Source organism: Pungitius pungitius, chromosome 5, assembly GCF_949316345.1.
Source record: "Pungitius pungitius chromosome 5, fPunPun2.1, whole genome shotgun sequence".
Taxonomy (NCBI): Eukaryota; Metazoa; Chordata; class Actinopteri; order Perciformes; family Gasterosteidae; genus Pungitius; species Pungitius pungitius.
In genome coordinates, this window is record NC_084904.1 from 15,543,279 (window position 1) to 15,560,211 (window position 16,933).

Below are 16,933 nucleotides of genomic sequence, written 5' to 3' on the forward strand. Positions count from 1 at the left end.
CCAGGAGAGAACCTGGATTTGGTTCTATGCACAGTAACACAGTAAAACAGTCTTTTGCTCGGGCCAGAACCAATGAATGAAAACCGTTTTGATGTTAAAGTTCTACAGGGACAGACGTTTCATACACCTTGGTCCAACCCCCCCAGCTTTCCCTTTCCTAAGAGTGGGAGCATGCTAAGATTCACAGCTGGCTGAGAGGAAGAGCACTGACAGCTCAAGCTACAAAGTCACCCAAGGTCACCCAATGGCCTACTGATGTATTAGCAGCAAACATGTTCCGCGCTGCAGGCTACAAAGGGGGCCCGGCGATGGGCGGACCGCTGGAAGAGGCCGGGACAGCGACTGGGGTGTACGGAGAGGTTTGAGGTTGGGCTTGGAAGCTGCAGCCAAAAATTGCCATACGCCTTGGGCTATGCCTGAAGCCAGACTTGAAGCAAAAAAACTATTTTCTTATGGAACCCTCTGGGTTCAGTGTCCAGCTGGATGGTAAATAAAAACATTACAAACATGCCTATAAATATTGCGTAAACAAAAAAACATGAATTTGTCCACAAGTATTCTGGTTAAGGTTGCGAGTGTGATATGTTGTCCAAATCAAAATTTAAGTAAGTGTTAAAATTATACAATTGTAGTGCATACTGAATGCACTTGACTGGAAGTTATCAAATGCTATGGCTCAATTATTTCTCGTTTGTACACTGCTTGAGACAATGAGTGTGAAAAACACTTTTAAACAGGGCCTAATCCATCCAGAGCCCTCTCCATCCCCCATAACCAAAGACATTAAAAGCATGGCAGCGTGTTGTCACTTTTCATTACACAGCTGGCTGTACATAGAGGGATATAGAGCAGTGATGACTTTGAGGGATGGTGTCGGTTTTCTTTGTAAATCACTGTGTCGCTCCTGCGAGCCGGGGAGGTCCAGAGCGCTGCTGCCTACAGTCTACAGTCAGGAGGCTTTTACCAACAACGTCTCCCTGAAAGGTGAGATGACCGACCAGAGCAAAGAAATAATGACCTGTGTTTTTTCCTCATTTATAGTTTAGGTCAACAGTATACTTTGAATTTGTGTTCGAGAATTGGATGGTGGAATTGTGGTGTTTTGGGGGGAAATGCGGATTCCTTTTCAGGTCACGGTTCAAGGAGATTGGCATGTGTGAAATACTGTAATGGGCTTGTCTTCTTTGAAGGAGAGCGAAACAACAGATTGAAAAGGTTCCTATTAAGTGTTTGCAACCTCCAAAGACATTATACGGTTCACCATGTCATAATACGGAGGATTACTTTGATAAAGGTGAATGGAAGTCAAAACTCCCCATTATAATATGCTCTAGGTGTCTGAGTGCGTGAGTTGTGACAGTGAATGCTATGATCTGTGGGGGGGAGTAGTGAGCCGAGGCAGAACCCGGTTCCCACTGGGGTTTGCATTAGCAGGGAAGGGAAGGAGCTGGGGGTCCGGGCTTAAGGTAGCAAATCCTCACTCAGAGGCAGACATCTCCTATCGTCTGACTGACTGAGAGACAGGAAGGAGTGAGATAAAACGGCGTGGACCCTGCCCGGGTGGTCTGCCAAAAGAAACACGAGTCCCCGTACGTGTCCTCTCCTTCCCCTCTCCTCCCCCTCTCCTCCCCCTCACCCCCTCCTTCAAAAAACAACTGTCGCTGTGCTGTCCGCACGCATGAAACGGGATTCCTCCGGCCGCATAATCCAACAAAGTCTAGTCCTAATGTCGCTTCGTTCTTTTTTTTCTTTTCTTTTTTTGCACGGCACAATCACCTCTCCATTTAGGGTCGGCTCGCATTTCGTGCTGAATCTGCGGCTGTGCTTAACGCGAGGCCCAGTGGCGTGACGCAGGCGCTCTTTTGTTTCACTTAATAGCTCTGCAGTCAGTGGAATAAGTGTGCACGCGGTGAGCTGCACACCAGCGCAGGCACAAACACCGGGAGGCTGTGTAGTCGCAGGGCCTCTCGTCCAGCTTCTGGCACGGCCCCCGGTGAGGAGATGGAAGGGGGCCGTGCGAGGGGGAGGCGGCGGAGCGTCTGCTACTTTTTTCAACAAACAGAAAAACTCGGGACCAGGCTGCAAAAAAATCTGCTAGCTAGCAAAGATTTAGCAAGGAGAGAACACTCCAAACACCCCCTCTCAGACTATTGTCCCCATCACCTCCACTCTCCCTTTGAAGGCTGGCTGATATCTACTAAAGTATTTACCCAGTCATTCATGCGGCATTGAAGAAATCCGCCATCTCAGATAAATGCATTTTTTATGTTTCCCTGTTTTCTTTCCATCATCCTGTCTGGGCCATTAGGCTTACTGAATTCCTCTTTAAATTCAGCTCCCTCCGCTGGCTTTCTTGGTCAGACTAATAATATTCAATCACTGCTCTTTCCAAAGGCTTAGGTACAAAACTGAATAATCTCCATGCCTCAGTGTCGCTGTATGTAGTTTGTCTGTGGGAAGTCGGAAATTGGATTCAAAAAGCACTGTAAGCACTGGATTTATGTTCATGCAGCCATTGTTGTTGATGTTAATCTTACCAAATAATGATTTGAGGATTCTGCCTATATTAATACTTGTCACCTAAAAGGCTGACATAAATTACTTTGACAATTGTAAAGAGCTCTCATGCCCAGGGTCAGTGTCACTATATTCCAACTGCCCCCAAACACACCCAACAGAATAGGAAATACGAATCCTAATGCTGAATCTACTGGTGTGTCATTGAAACCGTCAGGTAATCAGATGTCTGGATTTAATGGAATATAGATTCACACATGACCCCACCAATAATTTGAATGAGCCCAACGTGTGAAAGAGAACATACAGAAGTTATGTTTGTGTTGAGATTTGAATACAGAGCATCGCTTTGGGTGTTGTCTTGTGAACTCTCCTCCCTGTTGTTCTATTATTTTGGTTGTTTCGTTTTTGTGAGCATCAGCAAAAAGAATTCCCTGGGGGATGCTGGATAGGAGGAAAGGAAAAAAAGATTAATTAGGAACGTTACTTCAAGCCTGTTCTCGCTGATAGTCGACATTTCAAGTGACTTCTGTAAAAAATACGGTCAGAGATGGAAGTGTGAATCGATAGAGAATTGAGACCAGGCTAAAACACAAACGATACTGAAATAAACTTATTGAAAGTCTCTTTGAAGTGGAATGCAAGGGAAAATAATAGAAATGTGAGCTACATGGGAACCCAGCACTCCAATATTAAATATTGCTGACTAGGGGGTAAGTTAGCCAATTAATGAATAATAAATGGTGCTGGAATGCAACATTTTCATATCCTTTATAGGTCAGAGTGTGCCGAGCCAAGGCTGCCTGTACCGCTGGGCATCGTGGTTTGATATTACAGCCTGGCGATCTCCATACAACTGTACCTCGGAGGCACGTCGGCTGCTGCTGCTCCACCCGCACTACACGCAACATTAACGACACGCTGAGAGGGCATAATAAAAGTTAGTGCTTTCTGCGACTTCTCCTTCCCATCTCTCACAGCGTTCGCTGCTTTCATCGCAGCTCGTTAATCTTCCCTCCATCATCTCTCCCTTATTTGTGCACAGCGAAAAGGCCGCATTTTTTTTTTTGAAGTCGGAAACAACATCCCGTTTGTTTTAGCCCTCGTCTTATTCATCTAAGCCGGCTTGCAGGCGTTGACGGGTAACAGCACACACTCCACTGCCGCAACCAAAAAACAACAACAACAACAACAATAGTGGGGCAAGCTTCACAACCTCCACTTCATTCTCTGTTATCTTCATTATTCAGCTCCTCTTGAATCAGCTATTAAAGGTAATTAAGCGATTCATCAAGTCAGTTTCAATTACTGGGAGCTTGACAGTCGCAGATTACAATCAGCAGGGGTGAGGGGAGAAAGTGACAGAGGGAGCCTTCAAAAACTGAAGAGGAAATACACAATACAGAAGTACCAATAGACGAGGCATCAAGGAGTTGGTCAGGAAGCTGCTTTAGGGGTCACGAGGCACCGAATCCACCCGGCGATGCAATCGGCTTCATCGCGACCAGCCGCTCACTTTGCTTCTCCTCCGTCACCCGTCGGAGGTCTTGACAGTGCATCGGCTCCACTATTATTACTCTATCACGGACTGTGAGAACTTGAACCCAGGACCAAATAAATAATAGCCATCATAGTGGCAATCACATGGCGGAGCAGAATCCATTTTCTGCTTGACATACAGTCACTCGTTATAAAAGCTCACAAGTACCGGATGGTAGGATCATAAATGTTCTCACTAGAGCTTCTAATTTATGACAACCAGTTCCCAGCTCACCTTTAACATCAGGTGTGTGTTGGTGCTAAGAGCACTCAAAGACGTGCAACCATTAAGCCGGTCAAAGCATGACTTCAATTTACGTTAGGCTGATTAACCCCACTTTCTGCTTGCACACTTTAGCACATGAGGATAAAGAATAATTCATCTGGGACTAACTATTAGGCCTCTTAGTTATCCATTAGAGTCAGGTTTGCTACTAACTTGATGGCGATCATAAGTCACCCAGAGGAAGTTATAACTGCTGGACTCAACACAGGAGAATTCTTTCTCATGGGTTTTTTTAATATCCAAAAGGGACACTTTTATCACAGAAGTTCCTTCCATTGTTGTATTTGCAGACTCTATAAGGTTGGCCAAGTAATAATGTTATTTGAGCAAGATTTGGCTCCATGATATTGGATTGTAAAATATATACAAATTACAATTTTAAGTTTAAATAAAAATACATGTTTTGATGTATTTTATTTCCTTGGCTCATTTTTTATTGATCTTCACTCCACTTTTCATCTCAAGACCTGATTAAGTCCAAGCAGGTGTGAAGTAGAGAGCAGAGCAGAATAATCATAGAGATTTACTCAAGAGATATCTAGTAAAAAGGGTATACATTTTTATGGAGTTTATTTAAACTCTGACACAGTACGTTACATTTTGGCATTCTATCCCTGCATAACTTCCTCGGCTCACAAATTACTGATGACTCTGAGATGTGTCAGGTTCTATCGTGGGCCTAAAGAAGGCTTGCATTGCACTACTTTATGCTGACATAATACTGCTGCCCGAAAAGTCAATCAACCATAAGCAAACAGCTCAGGAAAAACACCATAGCAGGAAATGGAAATCATCACACCGTTTCTCAGAACAACAAAACAGAAGCCAGAAACCCTTTTACTGTAGTTTTTTCCCCAAAACTCTTTTTTTGGCCAATTAAGGCTAAAATATATCAAGCTCAACATTTTCCTAGTATACAAGATATCTCACTTTTAAAATATAGATGAATCACTAGCTGCTGGACACTATTCTTAACATTATCCACCAAAGGGTTCTTTCACTAGATACTGTACATGCTACAGTGGATTTCAACGTTTTTTTACACAGGTCTGCATAAAATACAATATTTTTGTGGATCCCACTATTCAATTCTAAGGAGAACTCAAAATGTAGTCATGTATTCCTGGTGGATTCCTTCTCTTGATCAATACCCAAAAGCTGTTTGAGGTTGTGTCTTGATCAATACCCAAAAGCTGTTTGAGGCTGTGTCTTGATCAATACCCAAACGTTGTTTGAGGTTGAGAGAATTGAGAGTTCCAACAAAAAAAGCAGAATTGTCTTGTAGTGAAAACTGGGTTAAATTTTGCCACAACATTAAATATAATCCCCTGTGCAGTGTATTGGTATCTGTAAAAAAATACGCTATTATTATATTATTATTATAGTTTTCGATCTCACTCAATCCATTCATTTTACTGTTGTTTCTAAGAGAGACAAATTCAAGAGATTTTTTTCAGGTAAGAACTACAATGTTGCTTGGTACTAGTAGGTATTACCTCCCCAAATATTGCATGATAATGATTGAGATACATTTAGATAACGGTATGTTAATTCTTTTAACACTTTGCATACATACCCAGATTGGAGGAGGCCCTTCCCTCTGCGGCCCTGTCCTTCAAACCCTCGGCTATAGAAAGCTGCTGTTCATGGTACTGCTTGGCTCTCTCCAAGTCCTGCATGCAGCGAGCAGCATGACCCAGTCCCGCGTACGCTCTCATCTCAATGGACTTTTCCTCCAGCTCCTGCGCGAGCTCCAGGACGTGAGTGTGGTAGGACATGGCCTTGTCAAAGTTACGGTGGTAGTGGTAGGCACTGCCGAGGTTACTATAAGCACGAGCTTCCTCTCGTTTATTTTCCAGGGCCTTGGCAATGCCCAGGTGCTGCTCGTGGCATTGGACGGCGTTGTCAAAGTCCCCCATGGCAATGTAGACGGCCCCCATGTTTCCAAGCTCGCGAGCCTCAGACAGCTGATCCTTGGATTGTTTGGCAAGCAGCACGCACTGCTTGTGGCTGGCCAGCGCGTTGGGATAGTCTCCAATGGCTGTGTATACATGGCCCAAGCTGCTCAGCGCCATTGAAGCAGCCTATGGATAGAAGAGACAGAAACAGACGGACGGGCAGGTAAGAAAAGGTAAAATGTGAAATGTAAAATTGCACCTTTCATTATACCCATTTTGCATTCAAATCGAGTCATTTCAACATGTTTATCTCACAGATTCCCTTGAACTATCCACTTAACCGGAAATATGGTACATCAAATGGAGAAAAAAACAATAAGGAGAAAAAATATTAATTCCCAAATCTCTTCGGGGGGCTTACTGTTCAGAGACCAAACAACAAGCAAACCCTGATTTGGTCCTCGCCAAGCGAGGAGTGGGGTAAGGAGCGATGCAGATGAGCGCAGCAGCAGGCTGGTTTTAAGCCGACAGTTTGCCCACTGCAATCACGCTTCACGCCGCGCGCCACCGATGGAACAAAGACACTGCTAATCAGGAGGGAGGGGGGGGGGGGGGGGACTGCTACCAAGACATCTCAGGCTTACGACCCAGAGAACAATGTTCTGTACATTATATTCTTCTTTTGTCTCAAGCAACCTTTCCACCTGCGTCACCACACTGAACACGAGCTACAACTGCAAGAGGTCTAGCCGTAAAATGGAGAGGTTCCTTCTTGATCCCCCCCCCCCCCCTCCCCATGTGACAAATTCACTGCAGGCTTATACACTATTTATACTAAAGGTAAACAGCTGGTAATTGGGGTCAGTTGTGACCAGATGTTCAATTAATCACGAAGGGCCAGCTAATAAAGCGTCTACTTCCTGAGGTCCCACTCTGCATCCTGCAGCCAGGAAAGGGGTTGGATGGAGGCCAGTGGAGAGATCCTGACAGGGGAGGCCACAGTTCTACTCATCTTTTTGGAGCCTCAGCAAGATGGAGGAGTCATCTTGGGCAAGTTTAGAACCAAACAACTTGAAAGTCAAAAGTCGGCCACAGTAAATGTTTTACTACTAAATGTGGTTCCAGAAGTAAGATGTTGGTGAAAGAATTTCTCACAGATATATGATGCAATACTGGCCGCCGATGGGGTTCAGAGGAGTAGAAATGTACTTATGAATTATCCCACATTCACATGAAGTCATTTGAAATAACTTGCCTGAAGAGAGCAGAATATGTTTTCATTTTCGACCAATGTGGCATAATGAAACTCTGAATAAATGAGAAGCATAGCGTAGAGATACATAAAAATACAACAAAACAACCCTAAAGAAGCTTTTCCTACAATTGTCACACGTTCAATCGTCTTGTGTACGCACACATATGTGCACCCCATCTACCTATCTTTGCTTCATTTCCCAGAGCTGCTGATGCCTGGAACCAATTACCTGCTGACATAAGACTTCTATCCGTTTGATCAAGTTTAAGGACTCAACAAGGCATTGTACAGGCCCAGGGAGGCAATTACCCTCCTTCACAACTGTTGCTGTTTTAGTTCCCAGATAGCCTATCTAGGGCTGCTCAATTACGTGTGCCTTTTGAAGCTTCGCTCCATCCCTCCGTCTCAAACTTCACATTTTTCCTGAGCTGAAAACCGAGAGGATTCCTCTCCTCCGTCTGTCAGCAACCCGGTGCAGACACGGGGAGGGAAAGGGAGAGGCGGAGGGGAGGGCAATCCTTCTCCAAGTTTGAGATGAGTTGTTTTTGTGATCAGTGGCCCTCTAAAGTGAGACTGCAACGCTGCATTTTCTCCTGAGATGGACGCCAAGATAATGAGGAGCCAGCCTTCGCTAGTCACACGGGATGCATGGGTTTGGCACGGGGACAGACACTGGGGCCGTATCTCCCTCACTTCTGACGGCAGCCCTCTCCCACCACTGCTCATTTCGACTTCCCACCAGTGCTTGAAAAAAAAACGTTCGGTCGGAGAAATAATTGCACAAAATACATAATTTCTGCCAAATTGACTTCCATTTAATTTGATTCCATTTATGTCCTGCACTTATCTTTGCCACCTCACCGTCTCACACGCTCTCTCCTCCACTTCTCCCAAGCCGTCCGCGGAGTCAGATCTGATTGTGTTTACAGAGTCCAGCCCTTCTCCGGTTGTGTGCTTATTTGATTAATCCTGGTGCCATGCGCGTTATAAACTGTTGATAAACCGCTGGCTCTTATCAGCAAACACATTTGCGCCAAGGGTCTCCTAATGAAAGGTAAACTAGTTCTGCCTGGGAGGAATGAGAGAAAGAGCCGCGAGGCTGCAGGAGAGAGCCGAGATGACATGTTAATCACAAATGCTTGGCTCCAACAACATTATTCCATTTTGTGCCTTCGCTCAAGGACAAGGGTTTAGGATTCCTTGCTGATTCTCCTCCACTAAGTATGTTATTGTTCTGTAGAACATTAGAGATATGGCTGCTTTCATAGCACACATGCTGGAGGTAATGTATTGTACGTTGTATATGTAGCCTTACGTCACGCAGACGAGCTGTTCCTGATGGCCGGGCTTGATGCAAGATCTCTTACTCTGAGCCACTGGTGTGTTTATTTTATTTTTTCAACCCAAAGCTTCACGTCTATGTTGAGCTATATGGTTATGCCTCGCCTCACAGTGGTGGCCATTTGTCTCCTTATTCCTTTTGGACCTATGAACTTTAATATATTCCAAATATCCAAGGCCATCATCAGAGGCCAGGAGAGCTCATATGACAAATCGTTGTCATGGAGATGCAAATAGTTGGAATATGGCCTTCCAGGCCTCATAGAAGCTTAGACCAATTGGGGGGAAATGTCCTGAGTGAACAGAAATGGAAAAAACAAATCAAGCACCCATTGGTTTGACATCAATCCACTCTGATATTGCTTTGACCATATATTATCCAGTCAAATTTCTCTGCTGAGCAGGTTTTGCTAATTCTCCCATCACAGAGATGACCAAAGAAAAGCTTTTTAAAACCCATTTAAGAAATATGTGCCGTCTAATACTAAATTGTATTGCAAATAATTGTTAGCATTATTAGATTTGAATCATTTCAGAATACTCACATTTTTTCTATGTTTCTGATGAATGTTATGGCGAGAAAGGAATGGGGAGAACTGAGCACGAAAGAGAGGTTGAGAGGTGTAAGGTGTTAAAGAGCCTACAGTTACCCCTCTGTCCAAATGCCATGTCCTGCAGGAGTGCAGGGCAGCCACTACTTCAGTAAAGTGCTGTTAATGGGATTATATGGGAGAGGGGAGGAGTCCCCCTCGCTTGACAAGAGGAGATGGAGAACAGGTTTGATTGCATTACTGCAGAGGTGGGAACAACCCTCCGTTTACCAATACAGATGTTAGGCTGTTAGCTTGAAAAAAAACAACAACAAAAAAAACATTGTTGAATGGAGACACTTGCAGTACCTCAACATTCCAGAGATCGAGAGGGCAACAGAAAAAAAACAGCAAACCATTTTAAGAGGCTGGAAACATCAAACATTTGAATTAAATAATAATGAATCAAATACGTGATCAGTTATCCAAATTCTTTGCTGTCGTCAATTGTATCAGTGCTAACTGACAAAATTCATAAAATATAATTGTGTTTGTGAATCACAGGGCTACATACAGCAGGTATTTAGCGCAGACTGCTATTTAATGAAAGGGATGAACAGCAGAGAAAAAAACAAAACAAGCCACTGTTTTACCCATCACTTCAAAAAGACAAAGCGTGACAAAACTAAAACACCCAGGCCCTCCATATCCATATCTCTCACACACACACACACACACACACACACACACACACACACACACACACACACACACACACACACACACACACACACACACACACACACACACACACACACACACACACACACACACACACACACACACACACAGTCTAATTAAAAAGGCAGTGCAGAGGGTAGGTGAGGGGGACGATGCACCAGTGTTTCCCTTAACGAGCTGGGCTCAGGCAGCAACAGGGGCTGGCTTGCATGGAACAGAACGCTACACTGGAGGGACCGGGGGGGGGGGGGGGGGGGGTATAAAAGGGTGGGGCATAAAAGCCTACAGGAGCGATTCTGTTTGAAGGATGAGAGATGAGAATGCTGAAAGCATCCTCAGGGCGAGGTTTTCTTTAGATCCGCATCACCTGCAGAGAAGCATTTTGACAAAAAAGGAAACATCTCAACTGTGATAAACTCAAAGACGGAAGAGACCAGTCAGAGAGAGGAACTCACAGGCGCTTGAAATATCCTTTTAAAAGACAGCCCTATTTGCACGTGTGTGCATGTACAAAGAAACATGTAAATTGCAAGTGTTGCTGACATGAGAGCAACAGGGGGAGGATAGAGAAGGCATGCTGCGCATGTGGGTGGACAGGCTGCGGCGGGGAAGGATATGATCAAATATTCATCTGTATACTCCTTTCTTTTCCCCTTGCTCAGGATTTGCATACAGATATACAGTAGATCCGATGGCATCATCAGATCAGCCAAACGACTGCATCTCTGCCACATCAAAACGCTTTGCTTTTTTTTAAGCAGGCAAACGTGAATGTTGAGCTGCGACCGATTGCTCTCTTTAATACGTACAAACACTGAGGCGCATACAAGGACACACAGAAAAATGCAGGTGTTATTTTCAGAATCACAAATTAAATGCAAAGCAACCTTGTTCTGGAAAGCTGTTCAGAGAAGAAAAACCCACCGCCGATATCAAGTTATCTTCCTGTTTTCAATAATCAATCACTGGCTTTAATCAGATCTATTAACAGTGGAGCCACTTGTTTCTCCGTGACCCGTGTGACCTGAAGCTAATGGATGAATGACGCCAGAAGGCCTGTAGCTTGATAATTCCTTTAGCCTTCACAGGACATGTTCACAAAGGATTGAGTGTCACTAAAGGTCGAGCTACGGGTAAGGGCACTCGTGACAGCCACTGCGCCGAGTGTCAGTCTGCTGCTCAAACGGTCACACACTCCCGTAGGAGCGAGCACATGAATACAGCAACACCCACGGAGCATTTCACCAAGTGAACACTATACACAAGCTGCAGTGCACGCAGCGCTAATATGGGGGATATTTGCCATTATTTGGCTCTTGTACTCTGGCTCGTCGGCGAATTGCGGTCGCTCCAGAGCCCCAGTATACATTCTCACACACAGGCACAAAGTAATATAATACAATATACCAGATGTATCCCAGAGCTGCTTGGCTTCTGTCTGTCACCGCGTAGGTGTGTGTGATTACATTTTTGCATTTACGTGTATTTGTGCGTTTACACCAGGGCATCTAGGCGTGCTTGTTTGTTGGAGGCTACAGTGTTTGAGACGAGGGGCGAACCGGCAGCACACGGGAAGGAACACTCGAGGCGCCGATATTAAATTGGATCCGACAGTCTCCATTTGTGTTGCTAGAAAATTTGACTTTTCCCTTCGAGTGGCGAGGGGTTGGATATTTCAAGCTCCTAATCTCCGACAATACTCTAGACAAAACAAGGGTTACAGAAATGGGGAAACGATCAGCGAGGAAAAGGCAGGAAGGGAGGCACTGTAGCCGTGCTGGAGCTGGGATTGACATCCCAGCCCTCAGAGCACCCACCTCAGTCCCAGGGACTGTCCCCTGTGACAGGATGTCGGCATTGTTCAGCTGCATCAACAGCCCTCCTGCCTTCTCACGTAAACAGATGAATCTTAAGTCTGGCTGAGGAGGAAATTGAAGAGGTGGCACACCGGGGAAGCGGGGCACTGTGAATAAATCTTAATGTACTCTAAATCAGAGCAAAGCCTTGAAGGGCTACACGGGGCTGCTGTTTATTTCTGCACTGAAGTTGAATCTCCACGGGCGTATAGCCGTGTGATGCCTGCTGGTGCAGGGAATCAATTCTAGAGAGACCTTGTGGTGGCGGCAGAAGGGGAAAATCACACTGGTGTTTTGAAAGTCACTCCAGGAGGGGTTTCAGGAAAACCTCAAGGTTGGCCACTCTGCAGCGCCTCAAGCTAGGGACGAAGCAGGGAGAGACACGTCGTGATGTAAGAAGTAGATGACTGCTTCTTTACACACTAATCAAGGTCAGGGGCAGTTAGAGTGACGGCTGAATGTGATTAGAACGGGGGAAAAAAATCACGCTATCTGTTGAAAGCAAAAGATCCTCTGAGCCACAGCAAAACAAAATATATATTGCAAAGTTGATCCCTTATTAGCTAATGAGCGGGGTTTTTTTTATGGCTTGCTGCTGGGTTGGTAAACGCATTGCTGAATATTGAACCGCTTGCAGGGCCCACTTGCATCAGAGAGCCTTCCGCCGGGCCGTCGATGCAAGGACGCAGGAGTCCAGGGTTATTCAAGGACATTTTGGAGGCCCAGGGGGTAGTTCTGTCCCTGTAAGCCCACACAACTGGACAAAATCAGGCCTGACATATATAGGTCTACATAGTCCAACCCTTTTCAGTGGTGCACGCTAAAATTCAATTTTCTTAAGTGGGAGAGGAGAGATAAGGGAACGCAGGTTAAGGTCCGAGGGACCCAGATCAATGTGCGCTGGCCAGAGAGGTTACTTGCAGCAGTCTGACACAGTGAAAGAAATGAAGTGTGACAACCAAGTGTCCAAACCCTCAGCACCTCACCGTTGCCTTTCAGAAGGGAGCCACAGCTTTTGTTCTGCTCTCCCCTAATCCATCTGCAACAGCAAGCAACTCATGCTAAATGGGTTTAGGCCAAATCAGATGTCTGTGAAATAGAAGGACGCATGGCTGCTTTCAATTGCCGCGTTTTTAAGTGGGGTTTTTTGTGATATGTAAAGGCAAGCTTCATGAAATGACTGTGAATGAAAAGCAGATCAATGCGAAAACGATTAAAGAGAAAGAATTGGTAAGTAGTTGATCGGCTAAATCTACTGCAGTGTCACTTTGTTTGAAATTAAACAAAAGAGAAATGAAAAGTTGACAAAGGTTCAAAATGTCCAGCACTACAGGCAGTGTGTGTGTGTGTGTGTGTGTGTGTGTGTGTGTGTGTGTGTGTGTGTGTGTGTGTAGTTTTTGGGATGTGAAATGAAAATTGACCTATTTGCTCCTCTTGTCATGTCCGGAGTCAACAGCAGTGAAACAGAGCTGGTGCACCATTTCGGGTTAACATAATAAATTGGTGGCTGCCAGAGGCCAGAAGGCTCAAATCTCTGTGTGGCTTTGCTTTAATTATGCGGAACAAATGATCCTGTGAGTTAACTGGATAAATGAACAGTTTGACTGTTAAGACACCCGTGACAGCCTGTGTATTGTACACAAGAGAAGGAAATAACTGCACAGCACCCCGTGGTCACCAAGACTCCCGCAGACTGTTTGATTGTTTTTATATTAACCTTTGATCAAATATGTGAAAGGTGTCACTCGTGGTGGCAGACTCACAGATATGTAATATCCCACTGCAGCTCTGGAGAACATTGTAGCCTCTTTCGTTTTTTTTGTGTTCCACAAATTCTGCTATTAATAAGTGGAGCAGCAGCAGCAGCAGCCGCAGCAGTTTACCCTTTTAGTACGAGGACAAATCAATTTGCCAGCTACGGATCTACTTTTATTTTTTCATATGAGCTGGTAATGACCTTAACAAAAGAAAAGAACAATTCATGTTGGAATAAATGAATTAGCGAATGACTAATGTTTGGGACATAAAACATTGTTTAAGAATATGTCAGATCAACACAAAACATTCCCCCCCATAGAAACAACCTTCCGTCCCTCACCAGTAAGAGAAATCACCAGCTCAATCATGCCCGACTCTCGTTATCATGCTCTGAACTTTTGAATAAATCTGCAATGACATGCAGCTGAGAGGAAAAGGACCTTGTTGTATCTCGAGCATAGCACACCATCCCATTTAAATCCTTTCCTCCCTCTGTGCTTTTATTCCCCAAATGTAATTACAAGCCTGGTGAGGGTGGCTCCTGTGGCCCAACATCCACCCTCCAAAGCACCTCAGTGCTCCGCAGACTGTGGCTCCTCCAGGCGGCACCAGACTAACCCAGTGCTTTCAGCTTTGGCCTTAGGCGGACAGGACTGGCATCCACAGATAAAGACAAAAAAAAAAAAAAGAGGATCTCACTCCTGGGCGACATTATCACGACCATAAACACAACACGCACGAATGCACATATCTACACACACAAGCGCACATGCGTGCACAGACTACCTCCCACTGTGACAGAGATTTAAGACCATGAGGATGGTAAGCTCCCTTAGTGCAGTGTGATGGAAACCAAATCCCGGCAACATTCCTTTCCATCTCCCATGTAAGGCACATTTGCCTCCTGTGGGGGACAGTCTGCCTATTTTCAATGGATATGTGTGTGTGTGTGTGTGTGTGTGTGTGCGCGCGTCTATAAAGGCAGAAGGATTTAAACCAAAATTCCCTAATTAGTTTACTTAAGTCCAAAATGTCCCTGGACGGTAGAGCAGATCTCCACTGATGCCGTTCATTTGCATGTAATATGGATCACAGAGAAGTGGGCGGACAGAAAGATGAAGATGACAGAAGATGAGGGAACAAGGGCGTGCCGGCTTGTCGGCTGTGGTCTGGCGAGGACGAGGCGGTAAGAGACGATCCGGAATTAATTGTTGCTTTTAAGGTGTGCTCTCTGGGAGACGCTGGGCCACCTGCCGGTGATGCCCCCCCCCCAGCCGCGAGCACACGCCACAGGACTCTGATTGACAGGGAGGGTGAATAGCTGCTAGCAGGGGCCCTGATTGTATCTCTCGCCTCTGGCAGCATAGAAGCCAGAGTGGAAGGGTGATGGCTTTTGTTACAGCCCTTCAGCCGCAATTTAGGTTGGCATCTCAGCTGAGCCACTCGAGATGCACGTTGCTTAGAGCTGTTTTTTTTGCTCCGACGAGTCTATGCCCACAAAAAAAAAAAATGTTGCCTCTGCTTCTTTAACAGAATCCTTTTGAGGAACACATCCTAGTAGACAACGAAACGTGGAGGGAAAAGGGTTATTCGGGAGGAAGAGCTGCAAACGGGGCGGAGAGGGGAATATGTTTACAAAAAGCTCTGCGGGGACCACACTGGAATTTGAGAGCCACATTTTTTCCTGGAATGCATTTTGTGTTTAGGTCACGGCGCGTAATAATTGAGGTTTGCTAATGTTGGAGGACTTTTTGGCTCCGGTCTTTTTTCCACACAGGCAAAGCTAAAAGAAGCTGCCCCTCGTAGGGGGAACGTTGCATTCTGAGCAAAAGCTGAAGAGTGTCAGCTGATTCAAAGCAGACATGCAAGTACCAATCAAACTCTACTTCCACTAGTCAAGAGCCAGAGTGATAGGAAAAACACCAATGTGGCTTCAAGCAAAGTGGATTTCTGTCTCGGCTAGATTGGCCTCTTCACACTGGAGGGATAGAGCAATCACAGGCTACTTTTGAGCTGCCATTAAGTGAGAGGATGCAGGTTTTCACAGCCATAACATTTCTGCTGCATAACAAAGGCGAGAGGCCTAGTTTGGAGAAACTAAGCAAAACAGAGCAAAGAAAGGGGCGGAAATCAAAAGGGTGAGAAGGAAGAGGGGGGTAAGAAGTACAGCTGAGCCAACATCAACAACTATTACATGACTCATCCCACATCTGCAGCAGCAAATGGCGCAGGGCTGGACCAAGGTGGACTGTAAAGCAGAGCCTGGCCGAGGAGTACAGCCAATGGGGTTCTGACAAGGTTCTATTTGAATTTGACTTCAGTTCATATGAATTATCTTCATGTCCTCGCTACACAAAGTCAACCGGACATAAATCCTCTTTGTGTGGTCTCCTCTGTTTGGTGTCTGCCTGCAAGTACCTGAGTGTGTGTACACACTGCATGCAATAAGCACGCACTGGAGACATAGCAGTACAAAACAGGATGCATCAACGACCATAAAGCAATTTTTCTCTTGCGCATCTCTTCAGAACTGCAGGCGTCCATGTGCAAACACACAAAGTGCACGCACATGAAAAGACAACACCGAAAAGGTCCCTTTTGTCTGCTCAACACTGATGAAAAGCTACCCACTGCGAACTTCAATCACATTCGAAAATGAGTTGGAGACGCGCTGTAACCCCGACAGTGTCATTAAGCCTGTCAGTCAGTCCCCCGGCGTGTGGGGAGGAGAAACCCGCCATCGGCCTTCCTCAATGTGCTGTGTAGCCCTGAACTAGACCCGGAGGTGCCAAGAGCCCCTCCTGGGCTGGATCGGTGTCTGACACGAGCATAATGAAGCTATACGATTAGAAATTCTGCTCTGTATGTCCATAAACCCTCAAATGCATCCAGACACCAGGCGCAATAAATATTCTAATAGTGTTCACGGGAGATGATAACGAAGACTTTCAAGCAAGAAATGATAGCTGAAATCCCATCGTATACATATTCCCACGCATAAAACCCCCTGGAGGTGCACGCACACACACACACACACACGCATGCAACTACGGACACAGACAATACATAGAGCAAGATAAGCCTGCGTGTGCTGTCAGAGGCTGGTGTTTGATTGGCCTCTGTGGAGCTACTGCAGCTCTCATCATTAACTCTTCAGAGGATCCCACCACTCTAATCACGCTAAGCCTCTCTGAATGGCGATGAAGTCAAAA

General features: G+C 45.4%; 1 protein-coding gene across 3 annotated transcripts in view; it reads right to left on the reverse strand.

The window, feature by feature from the left end:
* LOC119224538 (tetratricopeptide repeat protein 28-like) overlaps positions 1 to 16,933 on the reverse strand; it is a 140,461-nt gene that overhangs the window by 26,076 nt on the left and 97,452 nt on the right. For all 3 annotated transcript variants that reach the window (XM_037481588.2, XM_037481587.2, XM_037481589.2), the window contains one exon: positions 5,919 to 6,426. In XM_037481588.2, coding sequence (XP_037337485.2) covers positions 5,919 to 6,426 — 508 coding nt within the window. The remainder of the gene's footprint in view (positions 1 to 5,918; positions 6,427 to 16,933) is intronic.